This window comes from Apteryx rowi, unplaced genomic scaffold, assembly GCF_003343035.1.
Source record: "Apteryx rowi isolate R43461 unplaced genomic scaffold, aptRow1 scaffold_216, whole genome shotgun sequence".
NCBI lineage: Eukaryota > Metazoa > Chordata > Aves > Apterygiformes > Apterygidae > Apteryx > Apteryx rowi.
The window spans coordinates 1,020,481-1,046,151 of NW_020448486.1; the positions used below are offsets into that span (position 1 = coordinate 1,020,481).

The 25,671-nt window shown below is 39.4% G+C and overlaps 1 protein-coding gene across 1 annotated transcript in view; it reads left to right on the top strand.

Moving 5' to 3' along the window:
• Positions 1-22,951, top strand: part of LOC112965429 (chloride channel protein D-like) — a 79,192-nt gene extending 56,241 nt beyond the window's left edge. The window contains exons 13-16 of the mRNA XM_026064397.1: positions 6,244-6,423; positions 19,400-19,496; positions 20,473-20,568; positions 22,721-22,951. Coding sequence (XP_025920182.1) covers positions 6,244-6,423; positions 19,400-19,496; positions 20,473-20,568; positions 22,721-22,951 — 604 coding nt within the window. The remainder of the gene's footprint in view (positions 1-6,243; positions 6,424-19,399; positions 19,497-20,472; positions 20,569-22,720) is intronic.
• The last annotated feature ends 2,720 nt before the right edge of the window (positions 22,952-25,671 follow it).

A 25,671-nucleotide genomic window follows, 5' to 3' on the forward strand; every position in this document is an offset into this window, starting at 1 on the left:
CTATTTAACCAGAAGAATTTCTCCCTTGATTTAGTGTTCAGCTAAAAAAAAGAGATAGTGAGGAGTCTTAGACCTTGTCTGCCATGCAAAGTTCCACTGAAAATTGATTTTAAATAGATCTAATTAACCTAAAGCACATCACATACACTGATATCAATTTACACTGTGCGTTTACTGATTTTAATTTAATTTAAAATCAATTTAAATGTGTCTATTTCAGGGGTTAGCACTGAGTGGGACAAATCAATTTTAAAGTTAATTTAAAGTGGTGTCCTTTTCTAGCATAACTTGGTTTTTTAGAGATTTTAATTTCCATATATTCATCTCAGTGGGTATTCTGTGAGCATACTTAAAGAATCTTTTTTTCCCACAGAAATCAATGGCAAAACTCTGACTGAATTCAATCATCAGCACATGATTAGCCCTTCTGTAGTACATATATACTATTCTGCTGTATAGTGAGATCAATATTGGCATGTAGGTTTTGTAAAAGCCTTTTCATAGTTGGCTTTTACCAAATGGCTTGCTTAAAAGAAAATTGGTGGACCTCTGACCAGTATGTAGAAATTTTTTTATTTTTATTTTTTAAAAGAATTTGGATTTAAATGTAAGCAACTTCCTGCAATGTTGTGAGTTTTTTCACAATGGGATTTCTCTGAAGATGCTAGAGAAAAAGAAAGCTAACATKAATAAACTATATTTATAATGTACAGGTCTTAACAGCAGTATGGTTGGTTCTGTACTGGAATGGCTTTATGAAAGAAATGTGTTTAGTTTTTCTGTCCAAGTAAAGTGTATTAAAAAAAAAAACAACTCCAAGTCTTAGAAAACTCTTGAATAGAAGATACTAGAACTGAATCGTTCTAATAATTGATGGCTTTTATAACACAGGTAAGTAGTTTTAATGATCTCCAACTTGATAGTGTTCCTTTAAGCTACCCAACCCACCCTTGCAATTGTTCAGAGTTCTGACCGTGCTGCCTAAATGCTCTTGACAAATCACTTCAAACATTATGCAAACCCCCAACGAACTTCTGAGAACTATTTATACAAGATGCAATAGCCAGTCAGGGCAATAAAACAATGGTTTACAAGAAGTCCAAATAAAATTCAGGGCTGGTCTAAGCAAGAAGGCCTGTGGCTAGTCAATAGGTAAACACTCTCAATACAGAAAGAGGAGGACTGGAGCAACAGCTAAAAAAGACAAAGGCGAGTTTGCGGATAAATCCAAGCAAGCAGCACTGCTGCCTGTATTCTTATCCCCCTAGGTCCTTGGACTGCATTTAAGTTAGCATTGTGCTTCTCCTCCCCGCCCTTCTTTAAGTTCTTTTAATCATTTTAAATTTGCATGAAATATAGAGTAAACTACTTTTTAAGAAAAGACAAGTTTTCTTGAACCAAATGTTGTCTAAGGAAACCTCCATGTTATGACTAGATCTGTTATGGTTAGACCCTTAACAATTTATTTCGATGGGAAAACTTCCATTGAATTTAATAGCAACAGGGCCCGAACTACATTTCCATGAATCATGCCAAGACAGTTTACCATTCAGGGATATTGGCTTCTTACCAAACGAATGTCTCTTATTCAGGTCATAAGGCCGATTTGTTCCCTGTGATACCCAGAGCTGTGGGTGCGCTTCCTGAAAAGAACCCGAAACTTGGATATTGTAACTTTTGTGAAATAGTCTTAATACTCTAACACATTATGCTACTGTAGTGAATTACATTTTAGGAAAAAGTGTTCTCACACATCCTATAAAATAAAAATTGATGCTAGAACTATTTTAGTAGTGTGACTACCACCCTGCATCTCTCCTTGAGGTGAATCTAATCATGTGAGAAAGATCTACAAGATACAATCAAAACGTAAGTACCTGTGGTTATTTCATATAAAAAGGCATTTTCAAAATGGTAAATGAAATGCCTTGCTTGAAATTCAGTTTGCATTGTGAAACTAAGGGATTTATTGCAGCAGGAGTGCGCAGCAGTGACGGTGCTCACGAGCTGAGCAAAGAGCGCTCGGGGAGCCTTTGAGAACTCGGGGGTCGTAGTTGCATGAGAAGGGACCTGCTGGTGGTGGGGGCTTTGCCCAGGAGGGGCAAGTGCCTGGGCACAGCATCCATTTACCAGCCCCTAGGGAGCACAGCGAGCCAGAGGACTGCAAACACAAACTGGCAGTAAGCGTGGCCATTGGTGGAGTAGTGCACATACAGGTGCCCAGGGTGGTTTTTAGGCTCCTGTTCACTGTTCATGCTCTGTTTCTGGCTCTTCTGGGAGCTTCTTCTGCTGTCTTTGAATCTCAGCTGTTGCTGGGCAAAGTTGACCCTGGTAAGGAAGGGTCAAATTTAACTAGTGTGAGGAGGAGAACTATGTAACCATCAGGCCCAGAGTGGTGATCCCAGAGGGCAGCCCTCAGAAGCAGCAGTTTGCATCAAAGGGACAAGAGGCCAGAGACTCTGCTGACGGCAACGTGTGACTCAGCAACAGTGGTGGTGATGTGCCACAGAGCACGGTTGCCAGCACCATTGAAGCAACTACCACAGCACAGCAGAGAGAGAGCTCCCAAGGGATGGGGCAGCTCTGCAGGTCCAGGGCTGCAGGCAGTGCCTGGCGCCTCTCCTTGGGGCTGGAGCAGGGGAAACAATGTCCTTGCCTGTGGGAAATGAGCTCTGGGTGATGAGCTGTGTCACCAAGCTGTGGGAAGAGGTGAGCAGACTGTACAACATAAGACAAGATGGAAGAGATTGACAGCATCTTCACAGAGACTTTCAGAGGCCAGAGCTTGAACACCCAGCTGCACAGAAGGAGGGGCCGCCAGAGACTGTGGTAGGTGGTGTGGGGCAGAAAGAGACTCCTAGGATGGGAAAGGCTGGAGGCTTGTGACTTCTGCCAACAGGAAGATGGCTTTTCCACCTTCAGACCTACAATTTTAGAATATGTTCAGTGCTCTGGTAACACACAAGGAGGAGAAAGCCATGCCTGGGGTAGAAAGCCATGCCTGGGGAAGCATCTGAACTAGCAAAGCCTGAAGCATGCAGCAGCACCAAGAGGAAGCAGCAAACGGTAGCCAAGAGGGACTTCCTCCTGTGGGAGATGGAGGCCCTCGTCTGCCAACCTGACCTGCTGTCTATGAAGGTTTTCTGCTGGCTGGTGGCTCTGATCTGGGAGGCTGTGGAGAGACCATCGAGGATTGTCTGGCCCTTGGACTGCTACTTCCTGCTGCTTATCCATGTGGACACCAGCACCACTGCCAGGGAAGACCTTAAGTGTATCAAGAGTGACTACAAGTCTCTGGGGATGAGGGTCAAGGACATGAGGGCTCAGATGTTCTCAATCCTGCTGATGCAGGAGAAAAGCTTGGGGAGGAACAGACAGATCCTGTGGGTCAGCAAGTGGTTGTACAGCTGGAGTGGTCGACATGAATTTGGCTTTTACAACCATGGGACCCCAGTTAAGGACTGTTAGGGAGAGATGGGATCCATGTGGCAGAGTGGGGGGAAAATCATCTTTGCTAACAGGTTGGCCAAGATGAGGAGGAGATTTTTGAATTAGGAAGAATGGGAAAGGGAGATTACAACTCACAATTAAGTGCGGTAGTGGTGGAGAGAGGTCAAAAGTAAAGGGTGCAGTGTGACAGGAACAAGAGGCTTCAGGAATGGTAAAACAGGGCAAAATGACACCTGCCTCAAGTGTATGTACACAAATGCTTGCATTTAGGGAAAGAAGCAGGAGGAACTAGAGCTCTGGATGCAATGACAGAACTGCAGCATTGTTGGAATAACTGACACGTGGTGGGACAGCTTGCATGACTGGAGTGCTGCGATGGACGGATACAAGAACTTCAGGAAAGATGGAGATGCCCCTTTCTGTATGAAGGAGCAGCTAAGACTCATGGAGCTCTTCATGGGATGGAAGGTTGTGGTTGTGAATTTGTGAGTCAGAAGAGAAGCCAGCGAGGGTGACATTGTAGTTGGAGTTTGTTACAGACTGCCCTACTGGGGTGAGGAAATGGACAAACCCTTCTTTAAACAACTTGAGGAAGTCTTTGGATCACAGATCCTCATTTTCAAGGGGGACTTTAGCCTCCCTGATGTTTGCTGGAAAAGCAACATGGAGGGATGCAAGCAGTCAAGGAGGTTTCTGCAGGGTATCCAGGATAATTTCTTGATACAGATACTGCATGGGCCAACAGGGAGTGATGTACAGCTGGATCTGCTCTTCACTATTAAGAAAAACTGGTTGGAGTAGTGATCATCAATAGTATCATTGACAGCAATGACCATGAAATAGTGGAGTTCAAGATCCTGAGGGGAGTGAGGAAGAAGAGTAGCAGAGTACAGACCCTGGACTTCAAGAGAATATGTCCTGGCTTGTTCAGGAAACTGGAAAGTGGGATTGCATAGGGGAATTCCTGAAGGCGATGCTTTTTTCCCCCTCTCCCTAAAGCAATATTATTTTTTACAGCAATAGACAGAGTAATTGAAAGAAACACCACTGACAATGAGCAGTGAATCAGCACCAGTCCTTAGTGTGTTGTTCTTACGTCTGAAAAAGCTGACCTATAGCTACCATAGACAACATGGACACTTTATGGTGATGACAAAACCGAGAACACAGAACTGTACAACAAACTATCTGTTCTTATAGAAATGACTGATTTGAGAAAGCCTAAGGATGTTTCATGGACTTTTGCATAATTTGAACATTCACTTCCCATGCAATAGAGCAAAACTGGAAGGTTATGAAGATGGGAAACCTATGTCCTGATAAGAAATACACTGTAGGAACTGCTGTAGCGTAAAACTGTTTTCACATTACTCTTGCTGATCTTAAAAATCATTCAGGATTTGCACATACTTCAAGTAATGCAGGAAATATCTATTATAATTAATCATGTTTTCACGCTGTATTGACTATGCTAGGTATAGTACTGTTAGTAGTAGTATAGTGAATGGTCTGTGTAGACAAAGCTTAAGGCAAGCAAATTTTAAGTCACTTTAAGTCGGTGACAAAATATGGCTCAGAGAGGTTCATTTATCCATAAGATGGTATTCCAGTCTCTTGAAATGTGGATCCATAATAAGATGGTGCTCCAAATTTTCATTGCCTGCTGTCTGTTTCATATAATGGAGGATGGGTATGACGTGATTCAGTGCATATAAGACTATTCTTTTTCAGGATTCATTTAAAAACATCTCAGCTTAGAAGAAGCAGAAACTTGTTTCACAGCTGTGTAGATGCCATGTTTATGAAGTGCATTGTCTTCTCAGTTCAGTCACTCCTAGACACCTCACAAGACATCACAGTAACTGGCTTGAAAAAATAACCTTGTGTCTCCCAGGAGGGGGGACAATAATTAACAGCATATGGAAATAGTTGCTTTTTTTCCACAGGGATGAAAGGTACATTGGTAAAACAGGATGTGGTCAAATTTATGCTCCAGTTGTCTCTGTCTGTGGTTTGTGTCAGCCCTTGTCTGAACAGGGGATTCTGGTTTATGCTGTGTCCAGATGATAATCAGAATAATTAATGTATTTTTGAAAATAGAAAATATAAAACAAATTTACAACTAGAGCAGTTCATTGACCTCAGTGATCAGAATCTGGCCTAATGTAATTCCGTAGAAATTACTGTTGAATTTCGTATTTTATTTTTCATTCCACCCTACTCTCAGAAATAGTGGGTATACACGTTTTTCAGTTAATGTATGTTCATGCATTGTTTCCTGAAATCTTGCCTAGAACCTGGAAACTGTTAGAAAATATTGGAAAAATAGCGTATGATTTGTGAAAATCTTGGAAGGGCCAGCCTTCCTGTTGCTACTGCCACAAAAAAATATTGCAATAATGAGAGTAAGCCTGAATTTCTCTGAAGTACTTAGCTTTAAACTATATGATCTCAGCCAGAATTCCAGAGGATTTCAGATCAGATTAAGAATCTTTTTTTTAATGAGAAAAGTCATGAAAATTGATAAATGAGTCTTACAATATCCTGTCTAGGATGACCATGTAATGCATATGGTTGAATTTGTCATGTATCTTGTACAAGGAGAGGCAATGCTTGATAAGCACTTTTATTGGGTAATTACGTTTTTTTTACATTTGCAAATAAAACAGATTGGTTTCCATCCTGAAGTAATTTACTAACATATTATAAACTCATCAAATGCTAACGTGGTACAGTATGCCTCATTTCCTGTTTACTAAATAGTTCTTTGGCTGTCTGCTTTGTGTCTTTCAGGTTGAACCTGGAATTGTTCTCTGCCAGAGACGTCATGGAACCTCGTGTCAGAGTCCTTTACCTAAAGGAAAACATTGCCTCGTTGGCTCGGCTTCTTGGAAGTACGAGCCATGGTGGATTCCCAGTGGTTTACAGGCCCAAGTCAGGCCAAGCAGAGGTGTTCCAGGGAACTATTAAAAGGTAAAAGCACCATCAAATTGATATTACAAGATGTTTCCAGCCATTTTTCAGATGTTTTCTTTATGTATGTGTTTATCAAGATTATGTGGGATGGATATGAAGCTTGCTCCTACTTTCCTTGGCATGAATGGCAGGTGTCCCTTACTCTCGGAAAGCTTGAAAGTCCTGGTTATCTATTGCATCAGGGATTTTTTGAACAGAATGAAATTGCCTTAACTGAATTTCAGAAAAAGGGAAAATTGCCCTTCAGAGCCTTAAATGTTCACTAAAATAGTCTTTTAAGAGGATTTTGATCTAGCTGCTCATAAAATGTCACATGTCAGTTTGAAGTTGGCCTGCTCATTCTTTACATTTTTTTCATTTTACTGGTGTGTGCTTTTACAGGAAATGAGTTAATGCAAATCATATGACAGACTAGATAAACAACAAAATCACTGGAAGTAACATTCTACTGTAAACATGAGTTGGGCTAAGGGAGTCCTTGCTATGCTGGGAACTCTTAAAAACCATATCCTGATAAATAATGTTTTGCTGGTACTCTTTCATACATTTACAAGACTAAATCCATCCTTTCAGCAATGTACCTTAGGACTGTCCTTTGAGTGGTGAGTCACGAGCAGAACAGGCAATGACTTAATTCCCACCTTGGATATCCTAGAGGAAAGGAGAAGATGCATATGCAACTGCTCAGGAATTCACACAACAAAGTCCCATTATGCTTCCAATAACCATAGTACAAACACATTGTCAGTTTTATATTTTAATATCATTGTCTTTCATAATCTGCATAGTATCATTTGTTCTGAATGATCACAGTATTCTTGCATCTTTCCTAGTAGAGAATTTTTTTTAATCCACTTCTGGTTTATCCTCTTAATTGGATGCCAGTTGGGAGCTATCTGAGAGAAAGAAAGAGTGGGTAAAAGTATTTTCTTCCATTAATTTGGATAAGAAAAAAGTCATCAGTGTGTTATCAGTGGAAATTTGGTTAGGACTTGTCTCCTTGCCTGCTTTATAAAAATGTTTTAAGGATGAACCACTAGCAGCTGGATCACACCAACCGACCTCATAGCTCTGTAGTCAGCTGTAGCTTTGGAGGATGAAGAAGTGAAAGGAGTGAATATTTAATAAAAATTGTGAACTTGCTTCACTGACAGGCGAAACACTTGTATGAACCTTTTAGGAAGGGAAATAACTGCTTGGAATGAGAGAATTCTACAGTGGAGATTGTTTGGGATGCAGTGATCTGAAGGAGTAACGGCATCAGTAAGTGCACTATCATATAGGTATACTTATTCCCTCATGGTGATGCTATTGTAAATGTTATTAATAAGAGACATGCTAAGGCACTAAAACCTAAATATCTGGGTGACAATCTACAGTGTGCATCAACAGGAAGATGTTATATACCATAGACTCATGTGTTCTTTTAGTTCTCAGCTGTCTGTGGCAAAAAAACTAGAAAATATGCTAACAACTGATCCAGCCAAAGTTCCCTTTAAATGCAATTTATAGTCTCACCATTTCCTTGTTAATTCACCAAATACCTGGCAGTGAGAGTTCCAGGCTGTTGAGGAGTATGCTGAGTTTATGTAAATACTGTTGTGCTTTGTAATGCAGAGCAGAGTTGTGTGGAACTAAGCAAAAGGACGGAAGGGAAACTTTGTCATCACATCCCAAAGAGAAGCAGCTTTATAGAAAATTTGATGTTACTTGATAATCCTGGTAGGTTGTGGTTTGCTTAGTCCCCAGAGCTCTTTTGTGAATAAATTCTGTTAGAATTATTGTCTGTCAAAAAATACTATTAGAGCCTTAGATGGGGTGAATGAAAAAGCCTCTTCTCTGACCCTTCTAGCATAAATGAGCTGTTCGACCATTTGAGTAAAACCAAGGTAATGCTTTTAATAGTTGATGAAGAAATGGCAAAGGGTTTTCTGACTGGGTAAATATTTATTGCTTAATCTAGTGAAACCCATAAGGAGGGGTTGCCTGGGAGCATGTACTGCACTGTGGTGTGCTGATGGCACAGTCTTCTTGCCCCAGTGTGTGTCCAGCAGTCTGAGAACTTGGGTGATGAGTTCTGGGTGCCTTTGTCCTGGGTAGAGACCACGAGTGACTTTGCTCTTTGACTTTGGCCTCTCAACAACACCATGAAGGGAATGCTCTGTAGCCATCCTCTGTAACAAGCCTTCAAAAATGTGATGTGTCATAGAATTATCATATTCATAACCATAAGTAGTTAGGGTTTTCCATCTTACTCATAAAATTACAGCTCTAGCAGCACGTAACCGTTAAGACCAAGACAAAAAATGTGAATTTCATACTGTATGAGATCTAGTGCAATCCCATGTGGAGGTGACATTGGCCACAGGGCAGAAAAATAATAATTTGTTTTTCCACCTCATACATTAACAATGCCACTGCCCCATGCTTAAAGTGAAGGAAATGTAGCTTGGCTGGCATGTTTTAAGAAAGGTGGATGAGGAAGAGGCAAGAATATTTGCACCAGTGTTTTTCTTGGAACTGGTTAGGGTATTAGTATTGATTCTCAGATGTGTTTTTTCTAGCACAAAAATGTGTGTATTATGTTAAAAAAAAAGGGGGGGGGCAAAGAGTTAAGGAAGGAAAAGAAGTGAGCTATCTGCTGAGCTTGCAAGATCCTTACATGAAGGCAGCAGCAGCTTATGACTTTTTAATACTGTTTCTCACTTGCGTGTGTTTCTATGCCATTTATTCTCAAGAAATAAGCATGGCTGAAACACTGTAAATTTGGACTGAATGCAAAAGATATTCAGTACCTGCCAACTGTAGTGATGAGAGTTGCTGCACAAGGACAAAGAGTTGTTATTTTTTTAATACATACAAATGATACTGACCCTTTGAAAAGAAAAGGTCGATGTCAGTTCTTACAAAAGCAAAGCGTGTGTCCAAGCAATGTTGACGTGGACTTGCATGGGTCTACAAACGCACCTCTGTGCTGGCCTGTAGCAAACACCCAGATATTCTGATTTTGTTAAAAGAACCCCAAACCCTAAAACAAAACACAACCTTTCCAGCCCTGCTTAGTGAGGCCAGATTTTTCTCCTACTCTTTGTGATCTGGATGGTTACCTGGGGATTAAGATGAGATCACCAAACATGTTTTTACATGGGTGACCTTAGTCTGAAGCTGTTATCGTTCCCATTTGAGTAAGCAGTAGAACTAAAACCAAAAACAATTACTAAAGAAAACTCCTTGACTTAAAAATTTTTAAAGAGGAAGCAAACTGTAGCTGAGAAGCAACTTTCCAAAACAAAGATTTCCTTAGAGTAATACTTTTGACACTTTGCCATAGGCAGCACTCTGTGCATGCCTGGGAAACCCTCGCAGAACTCAGTCTGAGGAACATGCAACTGGCAAACTTGGTGCATGGAATCAATAAGGATGCTCAACTTATTCAATGCGGAGGGTTCAGAGCCTGCCTCCCCCCCCCCTTCATTTCTCCCACAAAGATGATGATACTTGCATATCAAAATAAAACAAGCTATTCTTTTGCACGGTAGCTGGAATGCCTCCCCCACGTGCTCCCAGCAACTGCAGAAAGGAAGCTGGCCTGCTGTGAAGGTGTTAGTCCAGAGTCCACTGAGAGCTGTAAACTGCATGCCCTCCTGGCTAGGGAGGCAACTATACCCCAGGTGAAGGTCATTCTTCAGAGAGACCTGAGGATAGCACCACTGTCTTCCTTCTCAGGAGGCTTGTGCCAGAGACACTGTGTGAGGCTGTAAATGCATACTGAGAAGTTGCCTGGGAGGTCCCCTGGCTCTCTCTTGTTTTGGCTGCTCTAGTCTGTGGCTCCAGATTCTCCTCCAGAGGGAAAAGAGAGTTATGATTCTGCCTAATTTCTGTGAGACCAAAAATGAAAAATAGAGCTATTTTTTCACTTCCACATATGTTACAATGTTCTGGTGTAGCGCCAGCGTGGGGCAATGAGGTAGTTTTGTGACATGACGAAGAGATTAGACACATCATCACTTGTGGTTTGCTGCTCCACCTTCTTTTGCCAGAGGTTACTTTATAATGTAAACCAGAGTAAAACAGAAGACATGGAAGATTTGTTGAGGAAAGCTGTAGGTAACTAGTTTCTTTTCGCTGGCCATGGAAATGGCTGGAATATAACATGGAAGGTGATGATACCTCATGGTCATCAGTGACACCTTTGCTGCCACTCTGTACATCCTCCCACTTGTGGTTACTTCCCTCCACCTGTCACTGCTCTTGTGACACTTGTGCACTCTCTGATTTCTTCCACCAAGACAGATAATAACATGCTGTCTACTTAGATGCGTTCTTCCGAGATACTGTTTATTCCATAATATATGTAGGTCCCCTCCATGTTTGTGACACTGAGGAATGACACATACCTCCTAGAAACTACTCTGATGTTGGTGGCTTCCTTTGCCTTTATTTCACTTTTGCCAAGGAAAATGAAGGAACAGGGTTTCAGTACTGCAGTTAAATACTCCCAGTATTGACTGAAGAGAAGCAGGTGGATGTTGATGGCTTGTGAGACCAGGATTTGTCACCTGCGCTTCCTCTGACGAGACACAGTGCAGAGAGGCAGAAGCTGGAGTACTGCCTGGCTATCTTAATTTCTGCCTTGAACATAGCTATGATACAGTTGTCCTGGAGAGGCTACTGGGCTGACGAATACCACCGAGTAACCTGTTTGGGAATTTTAGCATAACAAATGAACCATTTGCTTCATGCCTGAACATCTCAGATCTGTGTCACACATATCTCTCCTATTGTAAGGCTCAAGGTTGAAATTCCCTATTTTGCCTTTGCACACTTACCTATACAGCTGTTAGCCATTACTCTGCATTTTGTTTGTGTATCTTTCAGCTGAAGGAAAATTTTTTTTGGTTGATTTAGTTTGATTGGGAGAAAGTAATTATGCAGAAACCACACTGTCTCTGACTGTAAGCTGACTTTACAGAATATATATTGGGTAAAACTTGGTTTTCTGCTACTTCTGCACAGGATGTGACATTTCTGGCATTGTGCCTGCATTTTTGTGTGTATTTTTTCACCTAGGARACCCCATCTCTTCCCACCCATCAAGTTTACTGAAACTTCAGCATTTGTGGTTGATGGAAATTATTTTTTTTGGTTCAGAAAGAAAGTTCAGTAAAAAATATTGTAGGTAGAGATGTCAGAAAACCTTGTAGTTTACCATATTCCTTTTTATGTTCCATGTGTTGTTTTATTTCAAGTTTTGATATGCTATATGGGAGTGTATTGACTATGTAATTGCCTTACCCAAGCTAAGTTTGTTTGACATAAGTAAAGTGTTCAAAGTGCCTAATTCCCATTTTCAGAACAAAGTTGGAAATCCTTTTGAATATGGAACTTAGTGTTCTAAATCAGGAAAGAAATATATTCAAAAACACCATGTTCTTCCTGTAGTTGAAAAGATACACAMAAAGGTTTGGGTTTCCAGAAATGAGTAGTCATTACCAGTGACTGAAAGCATGATTTCCCATCTGAAGAGATTTAAAAAGGTCTAATATTCTAGGAAACAGATTTTATTTGAAAATCCATCTTAAAACAAAAAGCTTAATTTCTTCTGAAGATCTTGTTCTAAAAGGTGAGTTAGAGCCTATCTATCCTATCTATAATCATGTGAATAGCTTTAATTTGTGTGCAATTTCCTTAAAAATGTACAGCTTGCATGAGCCAAGCTGTATGAGGCCTGTGGAGCACAGAGTAGTAGCTGTGACAGTACTGGTAAACCCGGTGGGGCTGTAGCTCCTACGCAGAGCTGGATATGAAGACTTGTTTCAGTGAGCTAGGAGTGTCAGGCCTTTCCATTTTAGAAACTCAGCGGAGATATTTAACACCCACTTGGTCAACAGCGACCCCCCTGCTCTAATTCTTGGTCAAAGGATGTTGTGTCTAATGAAGCTGAAYTGCTAGAGATCCACACCTGAGAGGAGGATTTCTGCCTCAGATTAGTTCCCTGTCCAGAGTCAAAAGAACTACCAGTGGAGGGAGCCAAACTACATTTATATTTGCAATATTTATTTTGCTGCTGTTCTTGCTGTGCTCCACTTTCAGCTTCCTTCGTGGTAGGAGGAAGCCAGGTACAGAACACTATGTACTCGTAAACCTTGTATTTGATAGCCTTGCTTTAATTACCCTGCTTGTAAACTGGTATGAGAAGGGAGATACTCTGCTTTCTGCAATCAAAAGACATGGTAGAGCAGCTGTTCCCAGTAACAATAATGACACTATTGCTGAGACAAACATTTTCATGATGATGCATGGGAACACTAAATCCAAACCACATTGTTTAGCTAATGCATGCTTTCACTCCACTAAAGGGGAATGTCACATAACTGAAAGTAAATTGAAGAGATCAGAGTTTAGAAAATATGACAAAGTTGAAAACTTAAAGCTGTATTGCAGAGTAACATCCTTTAACAGAGAAATCATTGATCCAGAGTAGTGTGTATGTGTATTTTATGGCAGTTTGTTAGGTATGACTTGCCTCTGGTCAGTACAGTGAACAGAAACTGTTGTGAGTCAGGAATGTTTTGTGCCAAGCTTTCCAGTAAAGCAGAGTATTGCATATTGATAGGTGCTGTGGAAAAGGGGATATAGCATTGCAAACTATTATAGATATGTCAGACTGTAGGTATGGTTTCTGGTACTTTTTTTAACCTGCCCTTCCAGTTGGGACTAATGAAATACTACTATCAAGGTGTGTGCATGCACACGTATGCAGAGTCCACACACGCTTGTTTAATAGGGCAGTACCTTTATTTTTCTTAGCAAGGGGAGAAGTACTCGCCTTCAGTAAGCAATGTGGTGCGACAGCTTAGGGACAAATGGAAAGTTAAAGATGAAATGAGACCTGAAACATTTAATTCATGAACTAATTACTGAGCTTAGAGAGATCTACCTTAATATTAACGCAGCCTTGCTGCTTGGAACTCTTGAAATAACTGATACAGAGTTGAAAACTACTTGGAGAGCCTTTTCCTTCTGGCTCTCTTACTGAGAGGTTGCTAAGTTTAGATCACAGGAATGCAAAGTTACTCAGTCAAACACAGAAGTCTGCAAAGTTCATGCAATGTATGGAGACAAAAATAAGATTTTGTTTCTTACTAGAAGATCATGCACAACCTTCTCCCTTCCTCCTCCCTGTGGCCTCGCTGTAAGTTCTGCACAAATGGTGATTCTTCCAGGTCTAATCAAAGCTAGATATACCATTGGCAGAAGTTTGAATGCTGAATGCAAATTGAGCCAGCAAATAAGTGAAAAGGAGAGAGGGGAGCAAGTTAGGGACTTGAAAACTATTTTTAGGTGCACAGACTGGGGAGCTGACTACAATATCAAAGTGCTTTTTTGATGACTTGATTTTCAGGTGAGAAGTTAGAGACTGGAAGCACATTGTTTGTTTTTACAGTCTGGGCTCCTGCTTTTGAAAAGTTGATCCAGTTAATTTCAATGATACACTATACAGTAATCTTGCCTATTAAAATAAATGGAATCCAGTGCTTTCAACAAAAGCCCTTGACGTTATGATCCTCCCATGTATTGTCAGGGTCCTGGGGCATTGCAAGCTCATGAATAGCACAGATGGAGGAAGGTTTATAGAGTGGTTTTGTTTTCTATCCTACATGTGATACTTTTCTTCCAAAGAACAACATTATTTGATACTTTCAAAATTAGTGAGCCTGTTTTGCTCTACAAATAATTGTGCAGGTGTTGTAGGACTCTGTGACAGAGCCCTTTGGAGGGAAGACTGGAGTGCTGCAGAGACTGTGTGCTAACTCAGAAAGCCAAATTAAAAACGTATGCAGCCTTGCTGCAGCATGTGGGTGGCTTTTAGGCAAGTGCAGACTGTTGTTAAATGTCGAAATCAAATATAGGCATGGGGAAAACTGGTGTGTGAATGGAAAGACTGATCCCATACATGTCCTGTCATTTAAATGTGTGGTAGGTTCCTCTGAAATTGAAAATCTGTCTGGTAACAAGCCAGCTTATAGGGAAATATGAATCTAATCTTAAGTCTTCATCCTTTTCTAGAATCCAACCTTTCTGTAGRTTTGAAAGAAAAGTTTGTGTTTACCCTTTGTTTACAGCAGCCTTTGCATTTTTATGCTGCGGCTGTGGGCTTATCTGTCTGCTTATTCACCCTGATGATGGTGCCCATAAAACCAGACTACTTAATAGTAGGCTACTTAAATAATGAATATAAACCTCAAAACACATCTCTGAGGTAGAAGAAATTCCTGTTTTGTAGACTTGAAAACCGAGGCACAGAGATTAAATGTTTGTTCAGTGTCCTTTGAAAGGCTGTGGCGTAGACAGGACTTGATCTTAGCTCTGGCGAACCTCAGTCCAGTGCTTGCTAATGACCCTTTTGTCATCTTGTAGGCGAAATGCCAAAAACTCCTGCAAAATTCCTTCTTGGTTTGAAGAACAAAATACTTGGTAAACAATAATGATTTAGACTGCCTAACCTGAAACAACCCTGTAACCCTGAGATTTTGCTGTGAAAGATGAAGGTTTAATAGGCTTTAAAACAGTTCCCCATACACGATGATCTAGTCTTTACCTAATGTCTTGCTCACCAGATGCAGAATATGCTTTTTTCCATTTCAAAAAGGTACAATGCTGCTTGAAAGCTCAGAAAAATGTGTTTAGTATACTAGCAGCTATCTTATCAAGGACATTCAAATAACAGCCATTTTCAAATAGAGTTTGCATCTTACAGTTCATATAAAAATTTTCGCTTGTTCTGCTCTTTTGCAAGCATYGTATGTTTATGTTAGAACTTCTACTGAGAGCAGAGCAGGGATCAAATGCTGCAAAATCCTCTGAGCACTCCATCCATTTTGACTGCTGTGAAAGTTGAAGGTGCAAGACAATAAGTCTTAGCTGGAGCAGGTTTTCAAAGCCTTGTTGATATTGTAAGATAATTTACAATGGGCAGTGATCAGGATGAGGAAGGACCATGAAGGGTTTTGGAGTGCCATATTCTGTCATTTTAGTCTGTGATTTATTGTTACTTGTTGTTGCTYCTTTGTTATCATTTTCTCAAACACGCTGAAATCAGTTGACATATRCTAATTTATGTTACTGGGCTTTTAAACATGTCTGAGAGAAGCTCTGAGAGACAAGTAGATTTTTAATACATGAAAGGGACATTTGTTTCATTCTGGTCAGAATTCATTAATTGCTGGTCCCCACTGAGTTGGATATAGGCCAAAATATCAGACATAACCAACTGAAGAATAAAAGCAATGCAGCTACCTTGGATGGAGAATGCTAAAACAGATGCTTCAGGTTCTCTAATCTTCCTCCCCCACAACTGTGTTGCTATTTTATGCATTCAATTTGGGAAAGTCATGCTCTGAATGCTTTTGCTGGTGACATCACCATTTAATCTTCCTTCTGCTCATTTGCAGCTACTTTGGAGCTGCTGTTCTTTTTATGTCACTCCCACCAATATTTAGAATTTACAGTTTCCTCAGATAATAGGCCATCTTGACAAGAAAAGAGTGACACAATCAGCTGTCAGATACTTTTCATTCCTGACTTCCATGCCAAATCTGACATATGGATTTTGGGATAATAATGTGTTATCTTAATTAGGTGTATCTTCATGATGCATGCTTTATAACAGATAGAATGTATGAAACTACTGCAATGGCTTGCCAAGGTATCTTTGAAATGAGCTTCTCTACTTAAGGGTTTTCTTCCTTCTTAAATAAATAAAGAGTAAACGAACAATTGCAGAGTCCAAGTCTGAATCCTAACACTTCCTGTTAAACCCTGCAAAATAGTGTAAGAAACATGTTTGGTCTGCTTTCTAAGGCTTGATGATGTGATAGAGAGGATGTTGTATGTAACATCAAAGAGTGGTGTTGTTATACCTCTGAAGCATGACTTCTGGAAGTCCAAGTGCAATAATATATGTTCATTTTTCTCTTCAATATGGCAGTTTTTAATAGGCTTGGATTCTTATCAGAAATTTTCCAATGATTTCCTTCATTGTGTTTGTGTGCACTTTTTTTAGACTGGCCAAATTTCTCTGACACTTCCCAAAGCCCTGTTAAGTGACTCCCTGCTGGGTTTAGTTAAGAGCAGTGCTGAGCAAATTTCAAGCTGCCAAAACCAGCCAACAAACCACTGGTGATGAGAAAATTTTTCTGCTCTTTAAGCTCATGGTGAATGTCACTGTTTTTTTTTAAATTTTTCTTCCAGCCCATGGTGCTAAAGTGGAAAATGGTAAAATTAGGATTGTGGACAGGCCTGAACAGTGTTTAGGACCTGAGCATACAGAGTATGGGAAAGGATCAGGATAGATCATAACTTTTGCGCTTGAAGTCTATATATTCATGTTAGGATTAAAGTCTTGAAAGCCCAGACATCATCCTTGAAATTGCCTTCTTTGGAGCTGGGTGTGATTATCTAGGAGTAGAATTTAGATTTGTATTTTTTTTTTTTTTTTACTTAGACCAATTATAGACCAGTTTGTGAAAGACTATATAATGTGAAGCTGTAGAAAGGCCTGCAGAACAAAGTGTGTAATGCACCAAAGGTAAGCTATAGGGCATGACTGGATTAACTTCTCCATGTCCTCTGCTGTAGTGAATGTTTTCCAAGTATATCATATTTTTCCTCCCTCTCCTCATACAAATGTAGCCTCAGGGGAACAGATCTTGTTTGTTGCAGCATGACTGTACTGTTCTTTTAGTGTGTTCTCATGATTGTCCTCACCCCAACTCCATTAATTGTCTACATGACATGTTCACATGCTGGCATGCATGGCAGGACTTAGGGCAAGTCAGTGCCTTTCCCAAGATGGGAGATGTTAGCCCTGGGGAAGTGTTTGCTCTGTGGATTTTTCAGCAACTGTTGACTAGAGATCACTACAGCGGTTAGCTCTGAGGCCTGCTGCAGTGTTGTGCTCTCTGTAGTAGCATGAAAGAGATTTTATGAAAACCAAAGCTAATAAACTATTAAATGGAGATGAAGAAAGCCTCAGTGTCCTTGCTGTAGGTGTTTTGAGGAGTAGTTCAGACCAGCTCTAGTTTGGTCCTGTGGACTGAATGCCCATGAGAAGCTGGAGTGCATTAAGTGCTCTGGAGCACATCCTACAGTTTTCTTTCATTTGAAAGAAATCCAGTTTATATGCTCTGAGACTGCTATACAATGCTAATCACGATAGGTGATTTGCTTCAAAAGCGTGTTCCTGATCTGAACTAAAAGGTGAAGGTATACAGCCAAAATATCTCATTTTTAAGTTGGAGAAAAGGTGGAACTATGTAAATGACCAGAAATGTGTGAAACTGCAGACATGTAATATGTTGGAAGTTAGTTTAATGTTACGTCTTGGTGTGTGTAAGCTCAATGAAATTTCATAAGATTACTATTATTTTTTGTACTCTAAGGTTTTGATTCAGCTTCATCAAATGCAGGACAAAGAAGTACAGAATACTCTAGTGAAGGGGAGACTGTTTGGAAAGAAAATAATAGAACTGCAAATAGTCTTCTGGTGAGGGCAGCCACCGGCAATGTGGGAGACCCGGTTCTACAGATTCCTGTTTGTTCAGTGTGGAACCCCTCCAACTGGAGAAATTAAGACATGCTTGCCAAACATAGCCACTAATGTGCTTGTTATGAAGGAGAGTGTGGAGAAAGGGCTTGAACCTAGTTCTTCCATATCCTGTCCCTAGGGAGGGCACTAACCACCCGCTTTTTGAGTTGGCAGGCAGGTCTTCCTTGTGTAAACCCTCTGCTGTTGAGTGCTAATCCCACCTTGAACCAGACTAATCTTTCCCAGGAGACATTATGTTAAAACCAGTAAATTCCTATAACAARTTTTGGTTTAAACAAACCAATATTTTCTGATATAGAAGTATTTATTTGCAAAATTCCCAGCTCATTCTTTATGCTCTAGTCAGAAAAGTCACCTTGTATCTCACTCATTTCTCTGATGTCTTAATTAAAGTAGTGTGCCTAGCCTCCTTGGGGTCCCTCAAGCACGTCATTTGGCAGAACGTTGCATATCTTTGTACTACTGTAGTAGCTCCTAGCTGTAATCACAGACCAGGACTAACATTATGTTACTTTTGTATGTTGCAAAACAAAAAGCTTTGTGGTGGTCCATGAGGTGTTTGTTATCTAAGTATCAGTTAAAAGGCTGGAAGTGGATGGTATGGATGCAATGTGGGGGAAGCAAGGAAACACTGAGATATAAATGAGAATTTGAATATATTGCTTCTCAGGGCTTTGTATGTCCACTGTGGAAGGGAGAATTCTGAAGTAAGAAGGTTTGAAATGATGCACTAATTGATAAAGATACCATTTTCATATGACTAAGTCAACAAGGATATTAAATACCTTAATTCTAGAGTGCAGTACTGTGGTAGGAGGCTTCACTGCTGATTTAAAACATGAGATGAATTTTTTGTGAATCTTGTGTTTTAATGTAGATGTTATTTAAGAAGAAAATGATGTCAGAAGGAACTACAGTCTATCTACTTATATTAAGATAGTTATATTTGCTTACTATTGATATTGTCATGTTGGGTGCAGACTAGACAATGCATGAGCTGTTCCTGCCAAGCAGGTTAATACAGGTCAAGAAGAACGTATAGAATAGGTGATGTCCTATAGATTTATTTGGCCAAACCTAAATCAGAAAACACCTGTGTGTTGTAGATGTTGATGATGGAAATCTAGGAAGGCAAAAAATGTGGTCAGACCACTAATAATTCATCATAGATCATCATATATAATGAGTCCATCAATAATTCATCATAGAGCTGATGGAAAAAGCAGTGTGCTTGTTTTTTAAAATTTGCCCCTTATAATAAATACACTCTTCTCCCTCCCTACCTCCCTCCTTCTCCCTCCCTTGCTTTCTCTCTCTCTCTCTCTCTCTCCTTCTCCCTCCTTGCTCTTGTTTGTCCTTTAGGTTAGAGCTATGTATGCTGCTGGAGAATGAGCATATCTTTGAATCAGAGACTAACCATGAGGTTTGTTCCTCTTCACACCCTCTCTCTCACCAGAAGGTAATTTCTTTTCTTTCAGTTCTTTGCTTGTTTCCTTGTATCAGTTTGTACATTTCGTGATATAGAATTTCTCCATGAATGAAGAGATGATATAATATGTGGGGTTGAGATAAAGACATGGTCAGGTACAATATAAATTAAAAGAGGGCCAGAGACCTGCCAGGAAAAGCTGTCATAAACTATAATGCCACTCAGGGCCTGAGAGCTGCGCAAGACGGGTGGCAAAGAATTTCTTTGCTTAAATAAGCTGTTACAATTGCTCTCTCTCAACTCTGTGGATAGAAGAAGAATTATAACATTTAATTCTGTATGGGATAATACCTCTGTGAATGATGAATATTTGTAAAAGCTTTCAAACTTGAAAAGCATGTAGCATTCTTCCCTTTGATAGATGAATAAAGGATTTTTAGGAACAGTAAACATGAAGTGTGGTAAAAGAAAATCATGTGTTACCAAAGCAATTCTGGTAATAGAATTTTGAGCAATTTATATAGGCACAACTGGAAAGCCATCATAGATTACTGAGGCTTGGTCTGCACAAGGAAATTTTGCTGGCAAAACTATGTTGAGAAGGAGCAGGGCATAATTAGGTATGGGATGAGGTGCCAGAATACAAATATGTATTCCTGTAGAAGGCTCAGTTGATGGTTGATGCCAGTTTTGTTGTATTTTTCTGCACCATTTCACCATACAATTATCACTTAGTAACAATGCGAAAAATCTCACCCCTAAACCAACATAACTTACATTGTTGCAACATGTAGTTAAGATATAGTTACGCTAAGGAAAAGAAAAAACAAAACTTTTTGTAAGTAAAGAGTGTTTTATTATAAAAAGGTAGTTTAAACCTTACTGGCAAAAGAATTTATAAAGTTTGGACAAGCTCTGCCAGTGTAGCTCTGCTAGAAAGGTTTTGGACATTGGGTTGTAATGTGCAGCACAGAAGGAAAGAGAAATGGATTCTTGCCTATTCCAGATAACAGTGGAGAAGCTGCCCAAATTGTCGCGTCTAACCATGCTGCTGAATCGCTACACTACAGATCCCCGGTATCAGCAACTCTTCATCAATCTGGTAAGACTGAAGCCAACTTTAAAAACAAACATTTCCTCCATGAACAATGTGTTTGTTATATTTTCTCATTTGTTTATGATGGCTGTGTCAGCCGCACTGATTTACATAAACACTGCCAATCCTGGGACGTTACATTCTCAACAAAAGTAGCTGAGTACAAACAGCATTCCGAAGTTTTAATTCATATTGTATAAACATAACAGATGTTGATAAAATGAGCCAAAAAGAAAATACAACAAAGGAGACCATTTCAAGGGGGCTTTTGATTAAAATACATTCCAGATTGACAAAATGATACAATGTTAATGGAATAGATCATTTAAATGTCATTATTTGGCTCTTACAGTCCTATAAAGCAAATATAAAGAAATGCTTTTGAGTTTTCAGTCTCCATTACGGTGCCGTGCCTATACATCAGCTTACAAATAAAGCTATATTTCTTCCTCCTTTCCTTCCCCCACCCCCCACACCCCCATTATGACACTGCCACATTTATTTCCTAAACACTGTACTAAAATACTGGGTCCAAAAGCAATAATGTGTTTGGGATACCGAACAAGGCCTAAAATAAATATGTTATAAACAAAATACATGTAGTTTCTGCCTCAGTGAATTTCCAGTCTACAGCATTGAAACTGGAGTTGTGGGCACACTGGATAACCCAGAGGAGAGCCTAATTTACATGGTTTTTTTTTTAAGAAAAATATAAAATCTGCTCCTGTTCACTATTTATTTTATAATGAAAATGGAACYGAGTTTGAGATCCATCTAATCTGAATTCCACGTTTTCAGAACAGCTGGAACCAGAGGAAGGTTGCAAAAACACAATGTTCCTAATATCCATTATCTAATGTAGCTTTATAGTCTCCTTTTAATAGATGGGGAAACTGAGGCGGAGAGAGGACACATGGCTTACCAAAAGTCTAGAGGAGGTCATACACGGGAATATAATCCAGTTCTTAAATGACCACACCTAGCGCTCAGGCTGCTGGGCTACATTACCTTTTTGTTTTGGACAACCTATTCCACTCAATTATGTTTCATGCTGATACCTAACTTTTTAGTAGTTGGTATAGTCCCTGAAACACAAAGATTAGTATCCCTTCCAACATATTGTTRTTATCACTCTGAAAACTCTGTTATGAAAACTCTTTTTTTCATATCCATATAAATATATATTGTCAAGTCCTTAGTCTTAATGATTTCCTGTGACAGTGAGTTCCATATCAAATTTATATGTAGCATAGAAATAGCATATCTTTTTATCTTCAGTTTTTTTACCTCATTATGTCTTTGAATGTCTCCTTAGTCCTGCTATGAAAGAGAGAGAACAGATGTGTCCCTCTATCCTGTACATTTATTTATATTATTTTATCATGTCTTTGTTTCATTTTTCCTTTGGCTGGGAAGGCATACATATGGGAAGCATAATATACCTTTCTGGACAGAACTTAGCCAAGCCATAAGTAAGACACTATACGATTAAGTAAAAAGTAGAAACTTAGTGAACACCTATATAAGCTATAAAGACCAGCTTGGAAAACAATAAAATGAGCTTTAGCTCTGTTCATATCAAGAAACAGTTATAGCGCTTATTGTGTTCAGTGACCAGAGTTTAGTACTTGCAGACCCTCTTCTTTTYGGAGCTATATGATTGTTTTCTTTGTCCTCTTCCTTGCAGTCCATGTCTCTATGTGAACTGACTTTTATAAGCATTTACTGCAAAATCTTACAGGATGTCATAAATGGTTGTGTAATGAGATAGCAGCTATAAAATATCTTAAGACTTAATAAATATTGGGGTCATTGACTATTTCCAAATAAGAACTCAGACCATATCAATGGAGCTCAGCTTTGCTTTTCCAGCCTGAGAGATCTGGATATGTTCCAGTCATAATAGTTTATTTAGAGTGAACCTGATGGTTTAGCAAAAAAGAAAGTATTTTTATACTATGGTATTTCCTGATGTTTTAGGTATAATTGGGGATGGAGAACGGGGGGAGAATAATGGATGTTCTTACTGACTCCTGTCCCTCTAGACTACTACCTCTCTCTCCCCAGGCTCCTTCCTCTCTCTCCCCTTCCCACCGCCGTGGCAGAGGTGCACTCACATTTTTGTCCCCTCCCCATGTCCTCTCTCTTTGTCTTATAGGAGCCATACATAAACAAATCAACAATGTCAGTCCAAGCTCATTTCTCGCTGCAACGCACATACATCATCTTTCGCACCCTGGGGCTTCGCCACCTGACTGTTGTTGACCTGCAGAACCGAGTGGTTGGGATAATCACCAGGAAGGATCTGATGCCTCTTCTGCTGGAGGAGAGGCTCAGGCTCCAGCTGGCACCACAAAGCCCTGATGTGGGTGAGCAGCCCATGGATTAGAGAAGGAGATCAGGCCAATGGATGTGTTCTTAGGCTTCATTACTTCTTTTTGAGCCGTTGTTCTTCTTCAGGAAAAAATAATCAGAGCTTTTCCAATTTTCTGAAGAAGAGATGCTTAAAAGTTGTTGCATGTAGATATGTGGGATTGTAGCCCAGAGCTATGTCTCTTCAACTGTTTGGTGATTGCAAAATCCATTGATTTAAATGCTTGTGAGAAAAATTGGAAATTTATGTGTTTATCCATCATGGAAGATGCACATAAAATCAGATGTGAAGGATGAATGTCAAGAATGTTTTTGTCACACTGTGACTATGCCTTACAATGAGAAAATGTCAGGACCCTTAGCAGCAAAGTTATGCTGGCACAACCTTTTAGTGAGGATTAAATCAACCTTTGAGTACATAACTGGCTGTTGAAAAGGAAAATGTTTCCATATCAGCATTTTTATGTTGAAATATGTATGTTTAGCTGAAAGGAAATACTGCCTTGAGAGAAGGGTAGGCAACTGAAAGGAATTGGATTGGGCTTTCCAATTGGCCTACATGTATTAGAAACTGAAAGAAAGAGAGAATTGTCCGTAAGAGAAAGATACTGACTGTGGGGCTTCTGCCAAATAACCATCACGCTTCACAGTAATAGCAATGTGTCATGTCTTTCTGCAGCTTTTGTTTCTTTTAATGTCTGCAGCTCCTAGAATAAGGCTCTCTTTCTCTCAACCCACCTGATATAGTAATATTTTTAGTGAAGTTCATGTGCAGTAAGGTAAAGGGCAAATCAAATAATAGGGGAAGCAGCATGGTAGATTTGGGAGTAGTTTTTGTGTATATAGCAGCACATTTAGAAACCAGGCACAAAGTAAATAATTCTTCATGACTTTGGAGTCGTAGAATGTTTGAAACCTTGGAGACTCTGCTGTGTTGGTTGTTAATGAATGAATGTGTACAATTTTTTGGATAAAGAGACTATTAGCTCCTCTTCTTTGACTATATAATATAATTGATGATTAATTTTGTTCTCTGAAATACCAGAGGGATTCCTACAGATTTGGATATTAAAACCTAACATGTACAAAGGACTCCACCACTATTAATGCTGTTATAATGAATAGCAAGGAAAACTAGTAATAATTTACTGGTTATAAAAATTTGCCAAAATTCCTGAAAATGAATTTCTGGTATTTGAATCATGCAGCTTTAAGTCTCCTATGAATCAAAGATTTGTTGGATTTTCTCCTATTTTCCCTACTGGATCTTGTCTTTATTAACAATAATGTTTCTTTTGTAGCACCACAGAGAATGCGTAGCCCTTTTAAACTTACATGTCCAAGGCAATGCAAATAGCTGACAGCCCAGAAGCTTATATAGGTAAATGCCAAAGGCCGTTTAAATTTGTCATATGCAGGATGAAAAATGTCTTGCAGATCATCCATGCAGGAGACACTGAGGTGAATTTTTATTTAGTTCCTGTTAAAGTTAGTAATATTTTATTCATTAGTACACTAATAAGGTCTCTGTCACTATTGACCTATGCCTCACCTATCTGAAGAATGCAAAGTTTTTCTTAAAGGAATTAGGGCTAGATCAGTCCAGAGTTACTGGCTTCTTGTGTGCTAGCAGAACCAGAGATCTAATTTAGAAGCTCCTAGCGCTTTCCCCTAAAGGCAGCGAGAATCTCTTTTTCTCTTGATGAATTGAATCTGAAATAAGCTTGCTGTGAATTTGTGTTTTTGGTTCAAAGCCCATTGCTGATTTCCTTTTTCTTGATTTCTTGCGTACACAAAGTATCACCCTACTAAGACCTGGGTAATGTAACTTCTTTTTGCTGACAGCATCTGTGGCTAAATGCCTCAGTATGAATTGCAGTTGTGGTGTACTTTGCAGAGTATGAGGGCTGGAGGCAGAGCCAGCATATCAGTGACTCATTACATGGCTTTGAACAGGTCATCTAAGTTCTTGGTATATCATTTATTCTACCTTTAAAATTGGAACAATGAAATTGATCCACCATAGTTGCCAGGAAAATAGGTGTGAAAAATATTATAGGAATATAAACTGTTTATAATAATACTTTGTGGAGGCCAGTGATAAAAAGTGGTGTTTTTTTTTCCCCTCCTGTTGGTGACAAGTGTAATATCTAAGGAAAAGCTCACACAGTTTACATGGAAATTCTGAAAACTATGTTGTGAGCTTGGCACAGGAAGGCATGCTGCATTTTTTCATATATTAAATCTAGTTCCATTACTTTTATATTTATATTCGTGCGCGYACACACGAGAAACAGAATTCCTTCTGGGATTTCCTGAAACAAGTGGCTCCCTTATATTCTGTACTCCAGTGACAAATCTGTCTTATCAAAAACCATAATAGCATGATACACTTAAAGTGAAAACATGAAATTTGTGGGAAGCTTTTCATCAATACATGATTCTCATGATCCATATATACAACAGGTCTCTAAAGAATGGCAGTAACAAGTAGACACATTGTTTGACTCTTTGGTACAAGCTATTTTTATTTTTCTTCATGTGTGCTTATAATGTGTAGGAAATTTGCTGCTATTTCATCATGATTTGAGACTGACTAGACATTTAGAGCAAAGATGTTAGTTCTACATGAAGTGCAAACTGTTAATGAATTTTCACAATTTGTGAACATAAATTTCTGGGAAAGAGAGAAAGAACTTTAAACAAAATCCAAGTAATTGGCATTATTTTTGGATT